The following is a 15,739-nucleotide window of genomic DNA, read 5'->3' as shown; positions in this document are numbered from 1 at the left end:
TGCCCCGGAGACTAGGACGCGGAACAATGGCTTCAAACTACAGGAAAGGAGATTCCACCTGAACATCAGGAAGAACTTCCTGACAGTGAGGGCTGTTCGGCAGTGGAACTCTCTCCCCCGGACTGTGGTGGAGGCTCCTTCTTTGGAGGCTTTTAAGCAGAGGCTGGATGGCCATCTGTCGGGGGTGCTTTGAATGCGATTTCCTGCTTCTTAGCAGGGGGTTGGACTGGATGGCCCATGAGGTCTCTTCCAACTCTACTATTCTATGATTCTAAGGCTATTCAATACTACTCAAGGTGATTAATTACAACACTCACACTTGTCTCCAACAGACAAGAGTTCTTTCTATCACCCTGGACCTTCTACAGATATATAAACCTCACTGGCATAGTTTCCAACAGACCTCACAACCTCTGCCATAAAAGTCAGGAGAGAATGCTTCTGGAACAAGGCCATACAGCCCGGAAAACTCACAGCAACCCACCAAAGTGCTATTTTAGGAATGGAATTAAGAATTATGAACATTGCTTTCCAAGTTGGGTCCCACTCCTGGGGGAAAAGTGAGGCATATCCATTGAGTGTAATAATAACTATCCCTTCCAAGACATGCTTGGACTTTGATACTTCAGGAGCTTGCTCTTTTACACAGTTTCTGGCAGCCAATGAAAGATCATGTTTTCATATCGTGAGTTACCTCATACAGTTGGGATCCTCCCAGTTCCCACCCCATTTGTTTGAACAGTGACTTAACAGCCAATGTAGAGCTGTACTCTCAATCTTTGGGTCACCTGATTTTTCGAACTTCATTTCCCATAAGGACCGGCCACTATGACTAGCGCTTTGGAATTCTGGGAGTTGAAGTCCAAAATTGTAAGGAACCAAAGATTGAGAACCACTGCCCTCAAGACCGGCTCTCGCGAGAAGAGGAAAGCCTCCGCCTTTAAGGTCACTGATCGGCCCCGGAAGGTGAACAGAGAATGTGAAGGTCAGGGAAAGTAGCGAGGGAGAGCTGTGTTCCAGTTTTGTTCGCTTTCTATAAATCTTTCAATTTGTTGGGTTGCTGTGAGTTTTCTGGCCATGTTCCAGAAACATTCTTTCCTAACGTTTCGCCTGCATCTATGGCAGGCATCCTCAGAGGTTGTGAGATCAGAAAACAGGAATTCTAGACATAATAATAATGCCTATGTACTCAGGCTTTTAACGAATAAACGACAAAGACGACCCGGACTGATGTATGGATAAAGCACGAGGATATTGGATGAACGGATTTTAACCATATGTTTTATATTTTATGCTGTATTCAATTGTTTGTAATAGATTTTATATGCTGTTTGATTTTAATGATGTGTTGGCATCGAATTGTTGCCAGTTGTACGCCTTTGGGTGAGAAGGGTGGGATAGAAATATTGGAAATAAATAAATAATAACATGGCCATACAGCCCGGAAAATGCACAACAACCCAGTGATTCCGGCCATGAAAGCCGTCGACAACACAATAATAATACAGTAGAGTCTTGCTTATCCAACGTTCTGGATTATCCAACGCAGCCTGCCTTTTAGTAGCCAATGTTTTTGTAGTCAATATTTTCAATACATTGTGATGCTTTTGTACTAAATTCGTAAATACGGTAATTACTATGTAGCATTATTGCGTATTGAACTACTTTTTCTGTCAGTAAGCAGCCAGACCTTGAAGCTGCAAGGCTATTCAATGCTAATCAAGGTGGCCTCAAACAGACAAGAGTTCTTTCTCCCAGCCTGGACCTTCCACAGATATATAAGCTCTAATTGCCTAGTTTCCAACAGACCTCACAACCTCTGAGGTTACCTGCCATAGATGCGGGCGAAACATCAGGAAAGAATACTGGAACATGGCCATAAAGCCCACTCACAGCAACCCAGTGATTCTGGCCATGAAAACCTTATAGGTGCAAGTCGACATGACCGCATTTAAGAACAGTAAAGCTGAAGCTATCAATTCATTTTTTGTTGATTTCTGGACTTCACTAATCTTAAGATCAGCTGTGCACACTTGTAAAAAATGCATTTTGGTTTGGTATCTGGGGGAAAATCTGTTATATTCAGGGGAAATGAATTCAGGCAGGTCCTTTGGGTACTTGTAGGAATGCGGGTAGACCTTCTAATTCGCTGGCTGTCCATGAGTTTCCAGGCAAAGGACAAAGTGTTGGTTTTTACCTCTTAAAGCCCTACATGTTCCTTTAAGGATCGCCTCTCATATAATCCGCCCCTTAAGACACTGAGGTCCTCCGGTGGATGCTTACTCCAACCACCCATCTGTTACCCAGAGGACCTTTTTATCCGTCTCCCAAGACTGGAATGACCTGCCGGAAGAGATTTGACAGCTAAATCAGAATTTAAGACACAATTGAAGACCCATCTCTCTTCAAGTAACCCTACCCAGTCAATTTTAAGTTGTGAATTTTAATCTGCATTTCATTAGTGGATTCTAACTTGTATTTTAACTCTGTGTATCTTGTATGCTTTTAATAGTGTTTTATCTCTTGTTTTAACAATGCATCCTGCCTCGAGCTACAGAGAGAAGCAGGTAATAAATGTATTATTTTCACATCGCTATTACAGACTATCTTTTCCCATTATGTCTATAACGGACAGTTTTGCATTTTAAGATCAGAGATGTTGTTTAATATAGGATTTTTTAGTGCCTGGATTTAGTCCAATCTGAAAGAGGCACAGATTGGAGGGTTCCATATGAATGGAAACTAAGTGCACATGCAGATACAGCAGAAAAACAGAAGGTCCTCTGATTTTTTCTTGTCTATTTTTTAAGTGAGCCATATGGCATTTCTCAGGAACTCCCAGCATTTAAAAGGACTTTTTTATTCCCATTCTCAAAGTTAATTTATTATTCAGTCTAAAGCACCATTGAATGCAAAGTGCCTTTGCTTGTAAGCCCCATCCCGTTTTTGGAGTTCCAGGAAAAATTGTGCCTTAGAAGTGGTGAAATATAGTATTTTTCAGAATGAAACCTACCTCTCCATAGCATTTTTGTTATCTTGGAACCAGTGAAGATGGCTGCCATCAAGAAACACAGTAACTGTTCTTAGCAGATTCAACAAAGGGAAAGAGGATGATCCTAAATATTGCTAAAACACTTTTGACTATAACTTCTGAATAATACCGTACTTGAGAAGGTGCCTGAGTCTAGATGTGACACGCAATTAGGAGGACGAGAAATAACGAGAGGGAGGAGTGCTGAAAACCCAGAATATTAAAAACAAACAAAACATGAATATGTAGGTAAAATCAAAACAAGAGTAATTCCACTTTCAATTATTCCAAGAACTTTCCATGTCTGGATAAGCCGTAAGTCAGATGTTACAGCAAATATTCCGGGTAGGGGGAGGATAATGCGAATGAGGCATAATACATTACATCCAACTATATTTTATGCCAAGACTGCTTTTTAAGTTTGTTTAGGTACATGTTTTCAAATGGTTTCTGAGCCCAAATCATACTTTCAATGGATTAACAAAGGTTTGCATGCTCAACAAAGTTCCATTTAATAGATGGCTTATGTTTTCACTATTGAAAATGGAAGGAACAAACAAAGCTGTGGCACCAGTATTTTTTTATTAAGCTCTAATGATACACTCTTCATCCTAGAACAAGAAGAAAACTTGTGAATACAATGGAAATTAGAGTACAGCAGCAGAAGAGACAGAATAGAAGGAGACTCCAGTTAGAGTAACCTTCAAAACTGGGGAAATGATAGCATTACCTTATGACCTAAAAAAATTAATACAATATGTGCCTACAATTTGTTCCTTGTGTGGTTCAAGCACTGCACTGGCAGACTTGCATTAAGTTATAATAGTACCCACCTGTATATAGACATCTAAGAAAGATAAAAAATGTAAAAATAAAATTATCAGGTGTTCAATCTTTATCATAAAAAAGTTAATTATACTTAACAGGGATAAGGAAATATATAGAAATCAGCAGGTATCTCAGTAGATGTCAATTCCCAAACCCACATTTGCTGATGTAACATGAGTATAGTGATGGCGGAGCCATTGGTAGTAGAGAATCAGACAAATACCAGGAACAAAGAGTGCTTAATCCTTTTGCATTCATAGACTCTATTCTGCAAATGAAACATCAATTGGCTATTTCCACATGAGCTGTCTTTGGAGCTCATCATAGTTGTAAGTTATGGCAAAAAACAGCCGGGGGGGCAGTTGCAGAACAAAAGCTAACAGCATAATAGTTGAAGCATTCTTTCCCTACAAGTTCTTCCTTGTAAGACCCCTCATCTCAACCGCCCATTATTTCTCTAAGGAGGAAAACTCAGTTGTGGAAAGTCTGTATTCCTTGTAATGTTTTATGCTAGCTTATTAATAGAAGCCAATTAAACCACTTCCCTTTCATCTCAGCTATACCGCCCATTTTCACTCCTCCCCCCACTTTTGTCAAAATGCCAGCTTTGCTTTTCTCAAAAAAATACAGACAACTGTATGTCAAATTCTTATAGTAAGTGTAGAACAGGAGAGTGACCAGTTGCTTGTGTGAATTATTAAAAATGTTGAGGTTTAATGGAAGGGACGTGTAGTTCTTTCAAATGGTGTGTTTGGACTCCTCTCAGCACTCTAGCAATGAATGTTTTTGTTCCATCTTGCTTGATGGACCCTTGCCTTTGGCATGGTATCTACTCTCTGTTCTTAGAAGCATGCGGTCAACTTGGAGAGGTTTCCACTTGAATTCTCCATGGGAAATAATCTGTGACCTGCTTTGGCTCATGTGCCACAGTCTGCCATTGTCAAAAGAACTCTGGAATTTTAAAGCTAGGCTTCGACGCAGCATTAAATTCACAGTAGGCACTTCAGGATAACACCATAGGGACCTAAAAAGAACAAAAACATATTCATTTCTCAAAGGCAGCAGAGATATATGATGTAATGCATGTGACTTGGATTCAGTGTAGCCAGGAACAAACCTTTATAAGACACATTAGAATCATAGGGTTGGAAGAGACCCCAAAGGCCACCCAATCCAACCCCTTTTGCTGTGCAAGAAAACACATTCAGAGGACTCCCAACATAGCACCACCCAGTCTGTGCTTATAAACCTCCAGAGAAAGACCAGTTTCATGCTGCAAGGCAGCCTATTCCACTGTCTAAGGGTGCTTTCAGACAGTGCCTTCCAGACCTGGGTTTCAAATGTGCTGAACCTCATATGCGCACATGCAAATATCTGAATGTACTCACAAGCACATTTCTTACCTCTCTTCCCCAATTCTTAATGCAAGCTCTGTTTAATATTATAAACTGTGAAATAAAGAGTTTCAGAGAGTTCTAATTGTTCTCTGTTTGTGCTTCCTTTAAACCAGCTGTGTGCCCGTTTGACCGCCCAATCAGCTGATCAGCTGTTTCGGGCTTATTAAAAGTGGACATGCACTGGAGCAGTCTCCATGCCCGGGGGGGGGGGGGGGGGAGGAAATCAGATGTTTTGCATGACTGCAGGGTTACATAGTCATGTGAATATACACATTTTCTAGCTGAAATCAGGATATAAGGAGACCTTTTACCATGTGTTTTTCTTCCTTTGTTAATGTAAATGAGTGTCAATTTGGCACTAGTGTCATTTTAGGTGCTGTTTATAAGGCCCTTAACAGCTCTTACCACCCGGAAGTTCTTCCTAATGTTAAGGTGGAATCCTTTTTCCTGCAATTTGAATCCATTGTTCCACTGTGTCCTAGTTTCCACCAGAGCAGCAGAAAGCAAGCTTCCCCCCTCCTCAATGTGACATCATTTCAAGTACTTAAACATGGCTATGATGTCCCCTCTTTTAAATGTGATCAATTATTTAATGTAACATACAATTTGGCGCAAGTATAAAAGTAAAGGTAGTATAATCACTACTTATTCTCACTAAAAACGTTCTCATACAAAAGGTGAGAACACACCACAGAGATTTTATATAACAATACACCATGAATTAGCAGTCCCTGAAGTGTTCAGAAAGTGTTTTCCCCAGTTTGCTTTATATAGCATGTAACCATGCAGCTCGAAGGTATCTTAAGATAGTCTCTCACATTGTTTACTAGGTCTAAATACTATCCCCACTTTCCACCTATCTTTTGTTTGCCTTGCTGAGAGAAAATACAAATAACTGAACTTTTCCCTTTATGGATTAACCATCAGATAAAGGGGATAGTTTCTATCTGATAGGACCTTGATTACAGAAAAGGTGAGAGAGATTTTAGATTTTCTCTTTGCATCCTTAATGTGAGCAAATTAATAGCTTTTCAGAATTGTTATTCCCTTTTTTAAAATGCGAAAAATTAGGGGTGTTTCCAGGTCAGATTGCTCCAGTCAAAGGGCACTGTGTAGGTACTCCATTTTCTCTCCTCAACAGATAAGATGAGATAAGAAAAATTAAAATGTTCAAGATATGGTGAGATAACAATGAAGGGATGCAAATGAAAAAGCAATTTCTGTGCTGCTTTGAAAATTCCACAAAGGAAACAGAATGAATGTACAACAAAAACCTACCACATCACATTGGCAAAAAGACCCACTTTATATTAAGATGCCCCATACACAGCCTTGGCACACAAATAGCAAACATGAAAATGAGGTTTAATCCTCAAAGTGAAGGCCCTTTCACAGTTTTATATACCATAATTTACTTACATGAAAGTATTATCTACACCAGAAAACTGTTTATGAGTGAAGTGTGACACAGAATAGACTATATCACACTTCACACAAAAACAGTTTTCTAGCATGATTATCTGTGAAATTCTGAAAGAGCCAATACCTTGAGGCAGTGTGACACAGAGTCATTGAGGTGTGATGCAGAATCATAGATTCCACATCACACTTTACACAGTTTTCTAATATTACTTTCATGTAACTACAGTAAGTGAAACTGCAAAAGGGCATTTTAGTCTCCGGGGTAAGTCTTAATGCCATTATTACTAAGGTCCTGAAGGTGTTCTTTTTTTACAAAAAATATTTTTTTATTTCCAAAGTGTACACTTTATAACATAACTATTGGTATATAAAGCCACCAATTAACAGTAGTAATTTTACACCTTCTAATAATAGTAAAACATGTGTATCCTATTTGAAAGAAAACTCCCGACCTTACACCAGGATAGAGTCTTACAATATTTTGTCCTATCAAAGCTCCTAACAAATAATGTATATTTATAATTATATATATGTATACTTTACATAAAGTATACAAAAGTGACCTAATTGTATAACATTTATCATAACCTTGCCCTTCTTTCTGTCAATATATTTCTAGTCAATCAATGCCATTATGGACCAGTCATTAAATATTCTACCTATATATTCTGCGAAAGGCTTGCAATTGTTTTGAAAAGCGGTTCTGAACCAATAATACCTGTATCGTTTAAGTCCAGGAGAAGATGATGAAACAGAGAGGCCTATAAAGAAATAAAAGCAAACATCAGTGCCAGCCATAAATGCTCAGTCATACATAAACAGCAGTAGCGTATTTCTGATTGGTTCTCTCATTGCTTGCATAAACTAATAATAAGATATTTTTTCCTTACATATTTTGTAAAGCATCAGTATGATGAGGAACTATGAGGGGAAGAATTTCATACTATACACCTATGGTATACATTCAGCGATTGAGAGACTTTTGAATTCAAGAGAACATGGAATATGGAATTCTGTCCCCTTTCATGCTTCTAGTTCCATCTGGATTTTCTTCTTTTTATTTATTTTTATTCAAGTCCTTGATGCCTCAGCAAAACATACTGAAGTGTATCATACCTGGATTCTTCTTCCCATGAAGTTCACCATTGGGCTGCCCATGAACGGGAGATGGATGCAGTTTGACAAGTGTTTTTGGGAGACTCTGTCGCAATGGTGAAATTGTTGTTAGAAGGAGGGGCTGAGGCTTTGTAATCTTCATCTCATATTCAAGCAAAGGAATAATCTGTTTACCCAAGGGAGGCTCTAAACAGCAGACATTTTTTGGAAGACACAAATGGGCATTAGATATAGGAATTAAATGTTTATAAAACACTCTACGGTCAGAAAGTCTATATTTTATAGGCTCTGGACATTCCAAGTAAAGTAAGGTTTGCATAAAGCGGTCAGTGGCTCAATGATTAAGATTCTTTAAAAGATCCTGAACAGCATGATTCAATTTTCTCTTAACAGTCTCCAGGGAAGGAAATTTTAGTTTCCTTGCTTTGGTTTCTTAAAGAAGAAGATCAGTGTTGAAGTAGGTATTTGACTCCATATACAATTTTAAAGTGCAAACAAAGCTGGAGCCACAACATTATAATTAACATTTTAGCTCTGCAGTGTTTTCCTAAGATACATTATAAAGCCATCTTTCTTCACTTTATAACAGATGTTGAGGTACTTGGCATAATAAGTTTGCATCCTATCATATTTTTTGGCAAACAAGTTTCATAAGTTTTCACAGAGCTGCACTCTATATATGTTGTGAATTTAAAAACTAAGTTTGCTGTAAATGTTATAAAGTGGTGGTGATAATAATAATGGGAAAATACAATTAGTCCCAAAAGCATAACGAGTAGTGCTGAATTCGGTATGTTTTACTTTGCTATAACTTCTGTGGATACTCCTAAAAGGTTTTAAAGTTTATCTGTATCTACTGTTTATGAAAGAACAGGTGCATATTTATAAATGCGCACAAGTGCAGCCTTTAAAAAACAGCATTGTGGAAGAAATATACTGTACAGCCATCTGTCAGGGCTGGATGGCCATCGGTCAGGGGTGCTTTGATTGTGCTTGGCAGGTGGTTGGATTGGATGACCCTTGTGGTCTCTTCCAACTGTATGATTTTCTGATTCTATGCATAATTTCCTTTAGAAATGAGACTGAATAGACCAGAAACTGATTGCAATGTGAGCTTATCAAGTTTATCACTGCATTTGAACAGGGGATAGGGGGGTGAACTGGGGAAAAGATGGAACTGAAATGTTACCCAACACAGATTCTGGATCTGTCATAAAATATAATGTGTGGAAACTAAATGGATTTGGTATGAATGAAATTGTATGAAAGAAGAATGAATAGGGCTTAATTGGGCTGAAGACACAATCCTAAGACGGAAGCCTGGAAAACTACTACACTGCTGAACTATAATTAAAAGTTGCTGATACAAACTGTAACAATGATTAACTATTGACATTGCTGACTTGATTAACTCTGCGGTGGAAAATGACATGTTTATATTACCAAAGACAATGACTCTCTTTAAGTTAAGAAGGAAGCAAACAATGCTCCTTGAGAAGGAAAATCAATTATCACTTAAAGAACAAAAGTCAATATCTGCCAGGAACTGATGGGGAGTCAGGATGTTTCAGGCTGGAAAACGACTTGTCATGCACTTACAGCTTCTTCTAGAAACTTGCTATATAAGATACCTTCTAATAAATTGGAGCAGACAGTTGGTCTGGTCACCCACCATGCTCTGCTCCACGGAGAGGACAGGGGTGGTATATTTGCAGGGTGACAGATCTGCATGGAAAGTTGAAGTCTGCTCGTCTGCCTCCTAAGGTTGGAAGGGAAGGAGTGCATTTTGGGAAAGTGTTGTGCATATTTGGGAGAATGGCAGATCTGCAATGGAACTCAGAGTCTGGTCACTTGCTTCTTTCTCAGAGAAAGGGAAAGGATACATTTTGGAAATATTGGAAAATTGGCAGATTTGCAGGGAAGCAATCTGGCCTAAGTGCAGGTGACCTTCTCCAGGAGACGGAGGAAGAATGGCGATGTATGCATGTGAAGGGCGAATGTGTAAGTGTGAATGCTGAATAGATGTGGTAAAATCCCCTTTGCTTGTTTGCCAATATAGCTGTAGTTTGTTTGTGTATCCAAGGTAGTTATGTAGAATCTGTATATCTAATGCGGTTCTTTGTGTAAAAGTTGCTTTGATATACTCTCTCACTAAAATGCAATAAAAAGAACCTTTATTTTAAAAGTATTCATGACAGATGTCATGCACAAACTCTTTTTTAAAGCGTTCTGAAGCCCCTTCAAGGGCCTTCCAAACAGGCCTTTAATCCAAGACCTGTCTCAGTTTTACCTGATGCCTTAAGTAAAACTTAATTCATCCAGACAAAACTGTAATATCCCAGTTTTCTCCAATTAATTTGACATTTGGAAATGTCTGGACCTTAAGCTAAGATCCGGATCTTTGCAGGTGAAGGTCCTGTGGAGATTAACTCCCAGGACTGCAATCCTCACAGCAATCCAGTTTCTTTGGGCTCCTGGCGCCACCACCCTCCCCTCCAACCCCCATTTCCCCCTTTAAAATGTACTTTGGGGGCCTTTCCAGAGAGCTCTCCTGACACCGCAGAAATAACATGCCAGGAGGTGTGGGGGTCATTTCCTTCCAGATGCCTCGGGTAAGTATTTGAGGAGGAAATGGGGCAGGGGTCCCCAAACTTTTTAAACAGGGGGCCAGTTCACAATCCTTCGGACTATTGGAGGGCCGGACTATGGTTGGCCACCGAGCAATAATAATAATAATAATAATAATAATAATAATAATAATAATAATAATAAAAAAATAACAATGACAACAATAAAAAGAGGGTTTTTATTTAAGAAGTCCTAGACACTTGGGAAGTGTTCGACTTGTGATTTTGTGATATGAAATCCAGCATATCTATCTTGTTTGCTGTGTCATAATAAAAAAAATAACAATGACAACAATAAAAAGAGGGTTGGCAGAGACCCTTTGGGCCACTGAGTCCAATCCCCTTCTGCCTTTGTGCACCAAAAGCACAAGCACAACACCCCTGACAGATGGCCACCCAGCCTCAATGTTAATAATAATAACAACAACAACAACAACAACAACAAAGGGTTTTGGAACACAATACTCCTGACCTCACAATCATGTTAAAAAACAAAGTATAGATTGTCGATGTTGCAATCCCAGGTGACTGCAGGATTGAGGAGAAACAACTGGAAAAGCTGACACGATATGAGGATTTAAAGATCGAATTACAAAGACTCTGGCACAAGCCAGTCAAGGTGGTCCCAGTGGTGATCGGCACACTGGGTGCAGTGCCTAAGGGCCTTGGGCTGCACTTAAACACAATCGGCGCTGACAAAATTATCATCTGCCAGCTGCAGAAGGCCACCTTGCTGGGATCTGCACGCATTATTCGCCGATACATCACACAATCCTAGACACTTGGGAAGTGTCCAACGTGTGATCCAATACAGCAGCCAGAAGAGTGTCTGCTGCGGACTCATCTTGTTGTGTTTCTAATAATAATCATCATAATCATAATCATAATCATAATAATGGGAGAAGAGACCTCTTGGGTCATTTAGCCCAACCCCCTTCTGCCCTTGTGCCTTGGGGGCTGGATAAATGGCTTCGATGGGCCACATCCGGCCCCCGGGCCTTAGTTTGGGGACCCCTGAAATGGGGGGTTGGAGGGTGGTGGAAATCCCAGGGTTGTGGGACATGTGGGGACTAAATCCCAAGAAGAGCCCCTACACCGCCCTATATCCTTAGATTTGATCCCAAATTATTTGCTTATCCCAGATTATCTGGCAATGGAGACTCATAATCCAATTCAAAGCAGATAATCTGGGATCACATTATCAGATATAGAGCAGTGTAGATCCAGCCTTACACAATCCTTTTGCACTATATATACATGAATCTATGGACATAAGGACAGTATTACACAAATATATTTTCTACAGTATGTGCAAGGGAAAATTTCTCACCTTGAAACTTTTGAAAGTTATTCAGGTCCTCTTTTTGTAAACTGGAACAGGCAGTATCTTCTATATTTTGGGCCTGAATGAAGAAAATTGAAATAATAAATAAGTTCTAGCTTTCTTATATTGTTTATACATTTTGTACACTTACATAATCCTTTTGTACTTTGGGTGTAGTTTGTAACTTATCGTAAATAAACGTGTCTTTTTTGCAGTACATCGTTACAACAAATGAGTGGAATTTGAAAATGGGAGTTTTGGCACTGGCTGCCTACTATTTCAGGAAACTCTATATAGGCAGACATAGCAAGACGCCTACTGTGTTAAAATGTGCTGTGAGAAATCTAGGCATCACTGTCACTGAAGTTTTAACACCGTAATTTCTTTTTATAATGTGATACTGATGTTAGTGTGCTGAGCAACTATTAACATAACAATTGATTTCTTGTTATTGGGTAACCAAATACAAGTTATAGCGGGAGGGGGGGATCAATTATGAACAATTAAAAGCTAACATCACCAATAATCTTGATTTGCTTTCATAGTAAATCTAAATAATATTAACCAGGACTGACTTAACTAAATGAGGCAACAAGTATATATTTCCAAGCTCTGTAAAAAATAATTATCTATTCAGGCAAATGACTCTTAGCATCTTTTAAAAAAGAAGTTACAATAATTATGATCTCACGGATAACTTATAGCCAGTCTTGGTATAGTTCCAACAGTTTATGTGACATACCTCTTATTTATATATATATATATATATATATATATATATATATATATAGAGAGAGAGAGAGAGAGAGAGAGAGAGAGAGAGAGAGAGAGAGAGAGAGAGAGAAGGGTTTTATATACAGTTATCTTAAAAGAAACATAGATAGGGGGAAGGTAAAGGAGAGAAAAAAACACGGGAAAAAGGGGAAGAGGCAATGAGGGGGATAGAGGAATAGAATAGGGAGGAAGAGGGGGGATGGGAAAGTTAGGGGGTAGTTGTCGATCTTCCATTCTCAGCACCTCGGTTTAATTATTCACTGTTAGTCTCTTTTCCCAATTCTCTCTGGGTGGATTTGTATCTTAGTCTATCAGTTCCAAATCCTGTAAGTTCATCTTTACATTGAATCTTCAAGTTGATTTCTTATATTCTTCATAAGATGTCCAGTCTGTGCGCTTAATTGGTTTTCCTCTGTGTGTTCTGACCAGAAATGTTAATAAGTCCATATCATATATTTCATCTAATTTGTCAAGCCAGTCCTCAATATTAGGAATATTTTGCAAATATAATTCTTGCCGCCGTATTTATATAAGTAAATAAAATATCATCATTTCTATCAAACTTTGTGTCTTTATCAGTTATTCCCAGCAGATAGTATTCTGGTTTTAAAGGGAAGGTCTTTTTAAGTATTTTCTGAGTTTCTATGTGGATCACTTTCCAAAATCTATGTGTTTCCTCGCAAGACCACCAAACATGGAAGAAGGATCCCACTTGTTTCCTGCATTTCCAACACTTGTTTTGTACATTTGGATACATTATCCCTAATTTTTTTGGGGTGATATACCACATTATCAGAAAATTTTTAGCCAATTCTCCTTTAGGGCAATAGCATAAGTGTAATTTAATTTTTTGGTCCATACTTGTTCCCATTCCTCAAATTTAATTTGTCTACCGATGTTTCTGGCCCATTTCACCATACATACTTTTACAGTTTCAGTTTCGGTTGACCATTCTAATAGTTTGTTGTATAATAGTGTAATACTTTTATTTCCATTTATGAGTAATTTGTCCCAAATTGTTACCGTTTCGTTAAAACCTATTTGATTATCTTTTAAGTATTGCTCTTTTATCTGGGCATATTGGAACCATGATAGATTACAATATGTCTCCCTTAATTCGTCTAATTCTTTCAACTGAAGCCGACCATATTTCTTTATTAAAATTTCTTTGTATGTGGGCCATTTTTCCATCCAAGTATTCTCCTTTGGTTGGTCTCCAAGGGTGAAATCCATAGTGGTATTTTTGAATATATATATTTTTTATATTTTTCCCAGATCTTAATAATTGAAGATCTTACGAAGTGGTCTCCAAAAGTTTTTTCCACTGATCTTTTATCGTATCCAATGTATGCATGCCATCCACGACACAAGTCGAATCCTTCTAGGTCCAATAATTTCTCATTCTTTAATTTTGCCCAGTCCAGTACCCATGTTAATGCTGCAGCCTCGAAGTATAATTTCAAGTTCGGAAGGCCGAATCCTCCTCTATTTTTTAAGTCAGTTAATGTTAAATTTTTAATTCTGGGTTTTTTCCCCTTCCAGATGAATTTTGAAATTTCCCTATTCCAATTATTGAATATCTTGGCATTCCTGATGATCGGAATGTTTTGAAAGAGATAGAGCATCTTCGGTAGGACATTCATCTTGATTAGAGTAATTCTCCCCAGTATTGAAATATTTAAATTGGTCCAATTCTTAAGGTCCTTGCTTATCTCTTTCCATTTTTCATAATAGTTATTCTCTAATAGCTGTGCATTTTTATTCGTCAGCCAAATACCCAAATATTTTATTTTGGTGGTCACCTCAATGCCTACTTTCTCTTGAAGGCTCTTTTGGTTAAGTTTTGAAATGTTTATGGTTAGGATTTTTGTCTTCTTTTTGTTCAAATGGAATCCCGCTAGATCTCCAAATTCTTGCACCTTATTTAACCAAATTAGCAAATTTTTCCTTGGCTCTTCAACAATACATATGAGGTCGTCGGCGAATGCTCTCAGTTTGTAATCCTTGAAATTGATTCTTGCCCCTCTTAAATCCTTGTCAACATTGATATTTTTTAAAAGGATTTCTAATGTGAATATAAAAATAAGGGGTGAAAGGGGACACCCTTGCCGGGTTCCTTTTTCTATTATAATATCATCTGACTTCTGGCCATTGATAAGTAATTTGGCCGACTGGCATTGATATATCATGTCGATTGCGTTATAAAAATGATATCCGATATCCAATTCTTTAAAAAGTAATTTAAAAAAGGTCCAATTCAAGTTATCAAATGCCTTTTCGGCATCAATGGATAAGAGCGCCGAAGGCCATGTTCAAATACACACCTAAGAATACAAATGAGTGAAAATGACAAAACTAGATTTCTACTGTTCTGCACTGAACTAGGTGTCTGTGCGTAGAACATTATTTGTACTGACCTTTTCCTGACAGCACTCCTAATGTGACGGCACATTGTAATCACATTAGTGAAGGGACTTCCTTCACTAATCATATTATAGAGCTAAGTATTTTGAAGAGTCAGTGTGGAGTAGTGGGCTTGAGTGCTGAACAAGGACTCTGTGAAACCAGAGTTCAAATCCCCACTCAGCTGTGGAAACCTACTAGATGTCCTTGGGCACATTACATTTCCTTAGCAGCTGAGGAAGGCAATGGCAACAGCCCCACCCCACCTCCAATACATCTTGCAAAGAAAATCCCATGATAGCCACAATAAATCAGGAATAACTGTAAGGTCTACAACAAAAACTAGATAGTACTATTGTGGGCTAGGTAATGCTACTATTAGGTGGATTGTGAATTGGTTATGTGACCAAACCCAGAGTGTGCTCAACCAATGGTTCCTCTTCATCCTGGAAAGAAGTGACTAGCGGGGTACCATAGGGTTCTCTCCTAGGCCCAATGCTGTTCAACATCTTTATTAATGACTTGGATGAAGGTTTAAAGGGTATGCTTATCAAATTTGCTGATGACACTAAATTAGGAGGGATCCAGAAGACAGGATCAGAATTTAAAATTACTGTGACAGATTAGAGTTGGGCCAAAACTAACAAAATGAATTTCAACAAGGAGAAAAAATGAAATGCACAGATACAGGATGAGTGACACCTGGCTTGACAACAGTACAGGTGAAAAAGATCTTGGGAGTCTTCGTGGACCACAAGTTGAACATGAGCCAACAGTATGATGCAGTAGCTAAAAAGGTCTATGGATTTTGGGTGGC

General features: G+C 38.5%; 1 protein-coding gene across 5 annotated transcripts in view; it reads right to left on the bottom strand.

Moving 5' to 3' along the window:
* Positions 1 to 3,594: 3,594 nt before the first annotated feature.
* The window catches only part of agbl2 (AGBL carboxypeptidase 2), a 40,229-nt gene continuing 28,084 nt past the window's right edge, over positions 3,595 to 15,739 (bottom strand). For all 5 annotated transcript variants that reach the window (XM_008111723.2, XM_062967220.1, XM_008111732.2 and 2 more), the window contains 4 exons: positions 11,752 to 11,824; positions 7,795 to 7,980; positions 7,397 to 7,439; positions 3,595 to 4,883 (listed from right to left, as the gene is read on the bottom strand). In XM_008111723.2, coding sequence (XP_008109930.2) covers positions 4,622 to 4,883; positions 7,397 to 7,439; positions 7,795 to 7,980; positions 11,752 to 11,824 — 564 coding nt within the window. In that variant the 3' untranslated portion in view covers positions 3,595 to 4,621. The remainder of the gene's footprint in view (positions 4,884 to 7,396; positions 7,440 to 7,794; positions 7,981 to 11,751; positions 11,825 to 15,739) is intronic.

This window comes from Anolis carolinensis, chromosome 1 (genome assembly GCF_035594765.1).
Source record: "Anolis carolinensis isolate JA03-04 chromosome 1, rAnoCar3.1.pri, whole genome shotgun sequence".
In the NCBI taxonomy this organism is placed as follows: Eukaryota; Metazoa; Chordata; class Lepidosauria; order Squamata; family Dactyloidae; genus Anolis; species Anolis carolinensis.
This window is presented reverse-complemented; position numbering and strand designations above follow the sequence as displayed.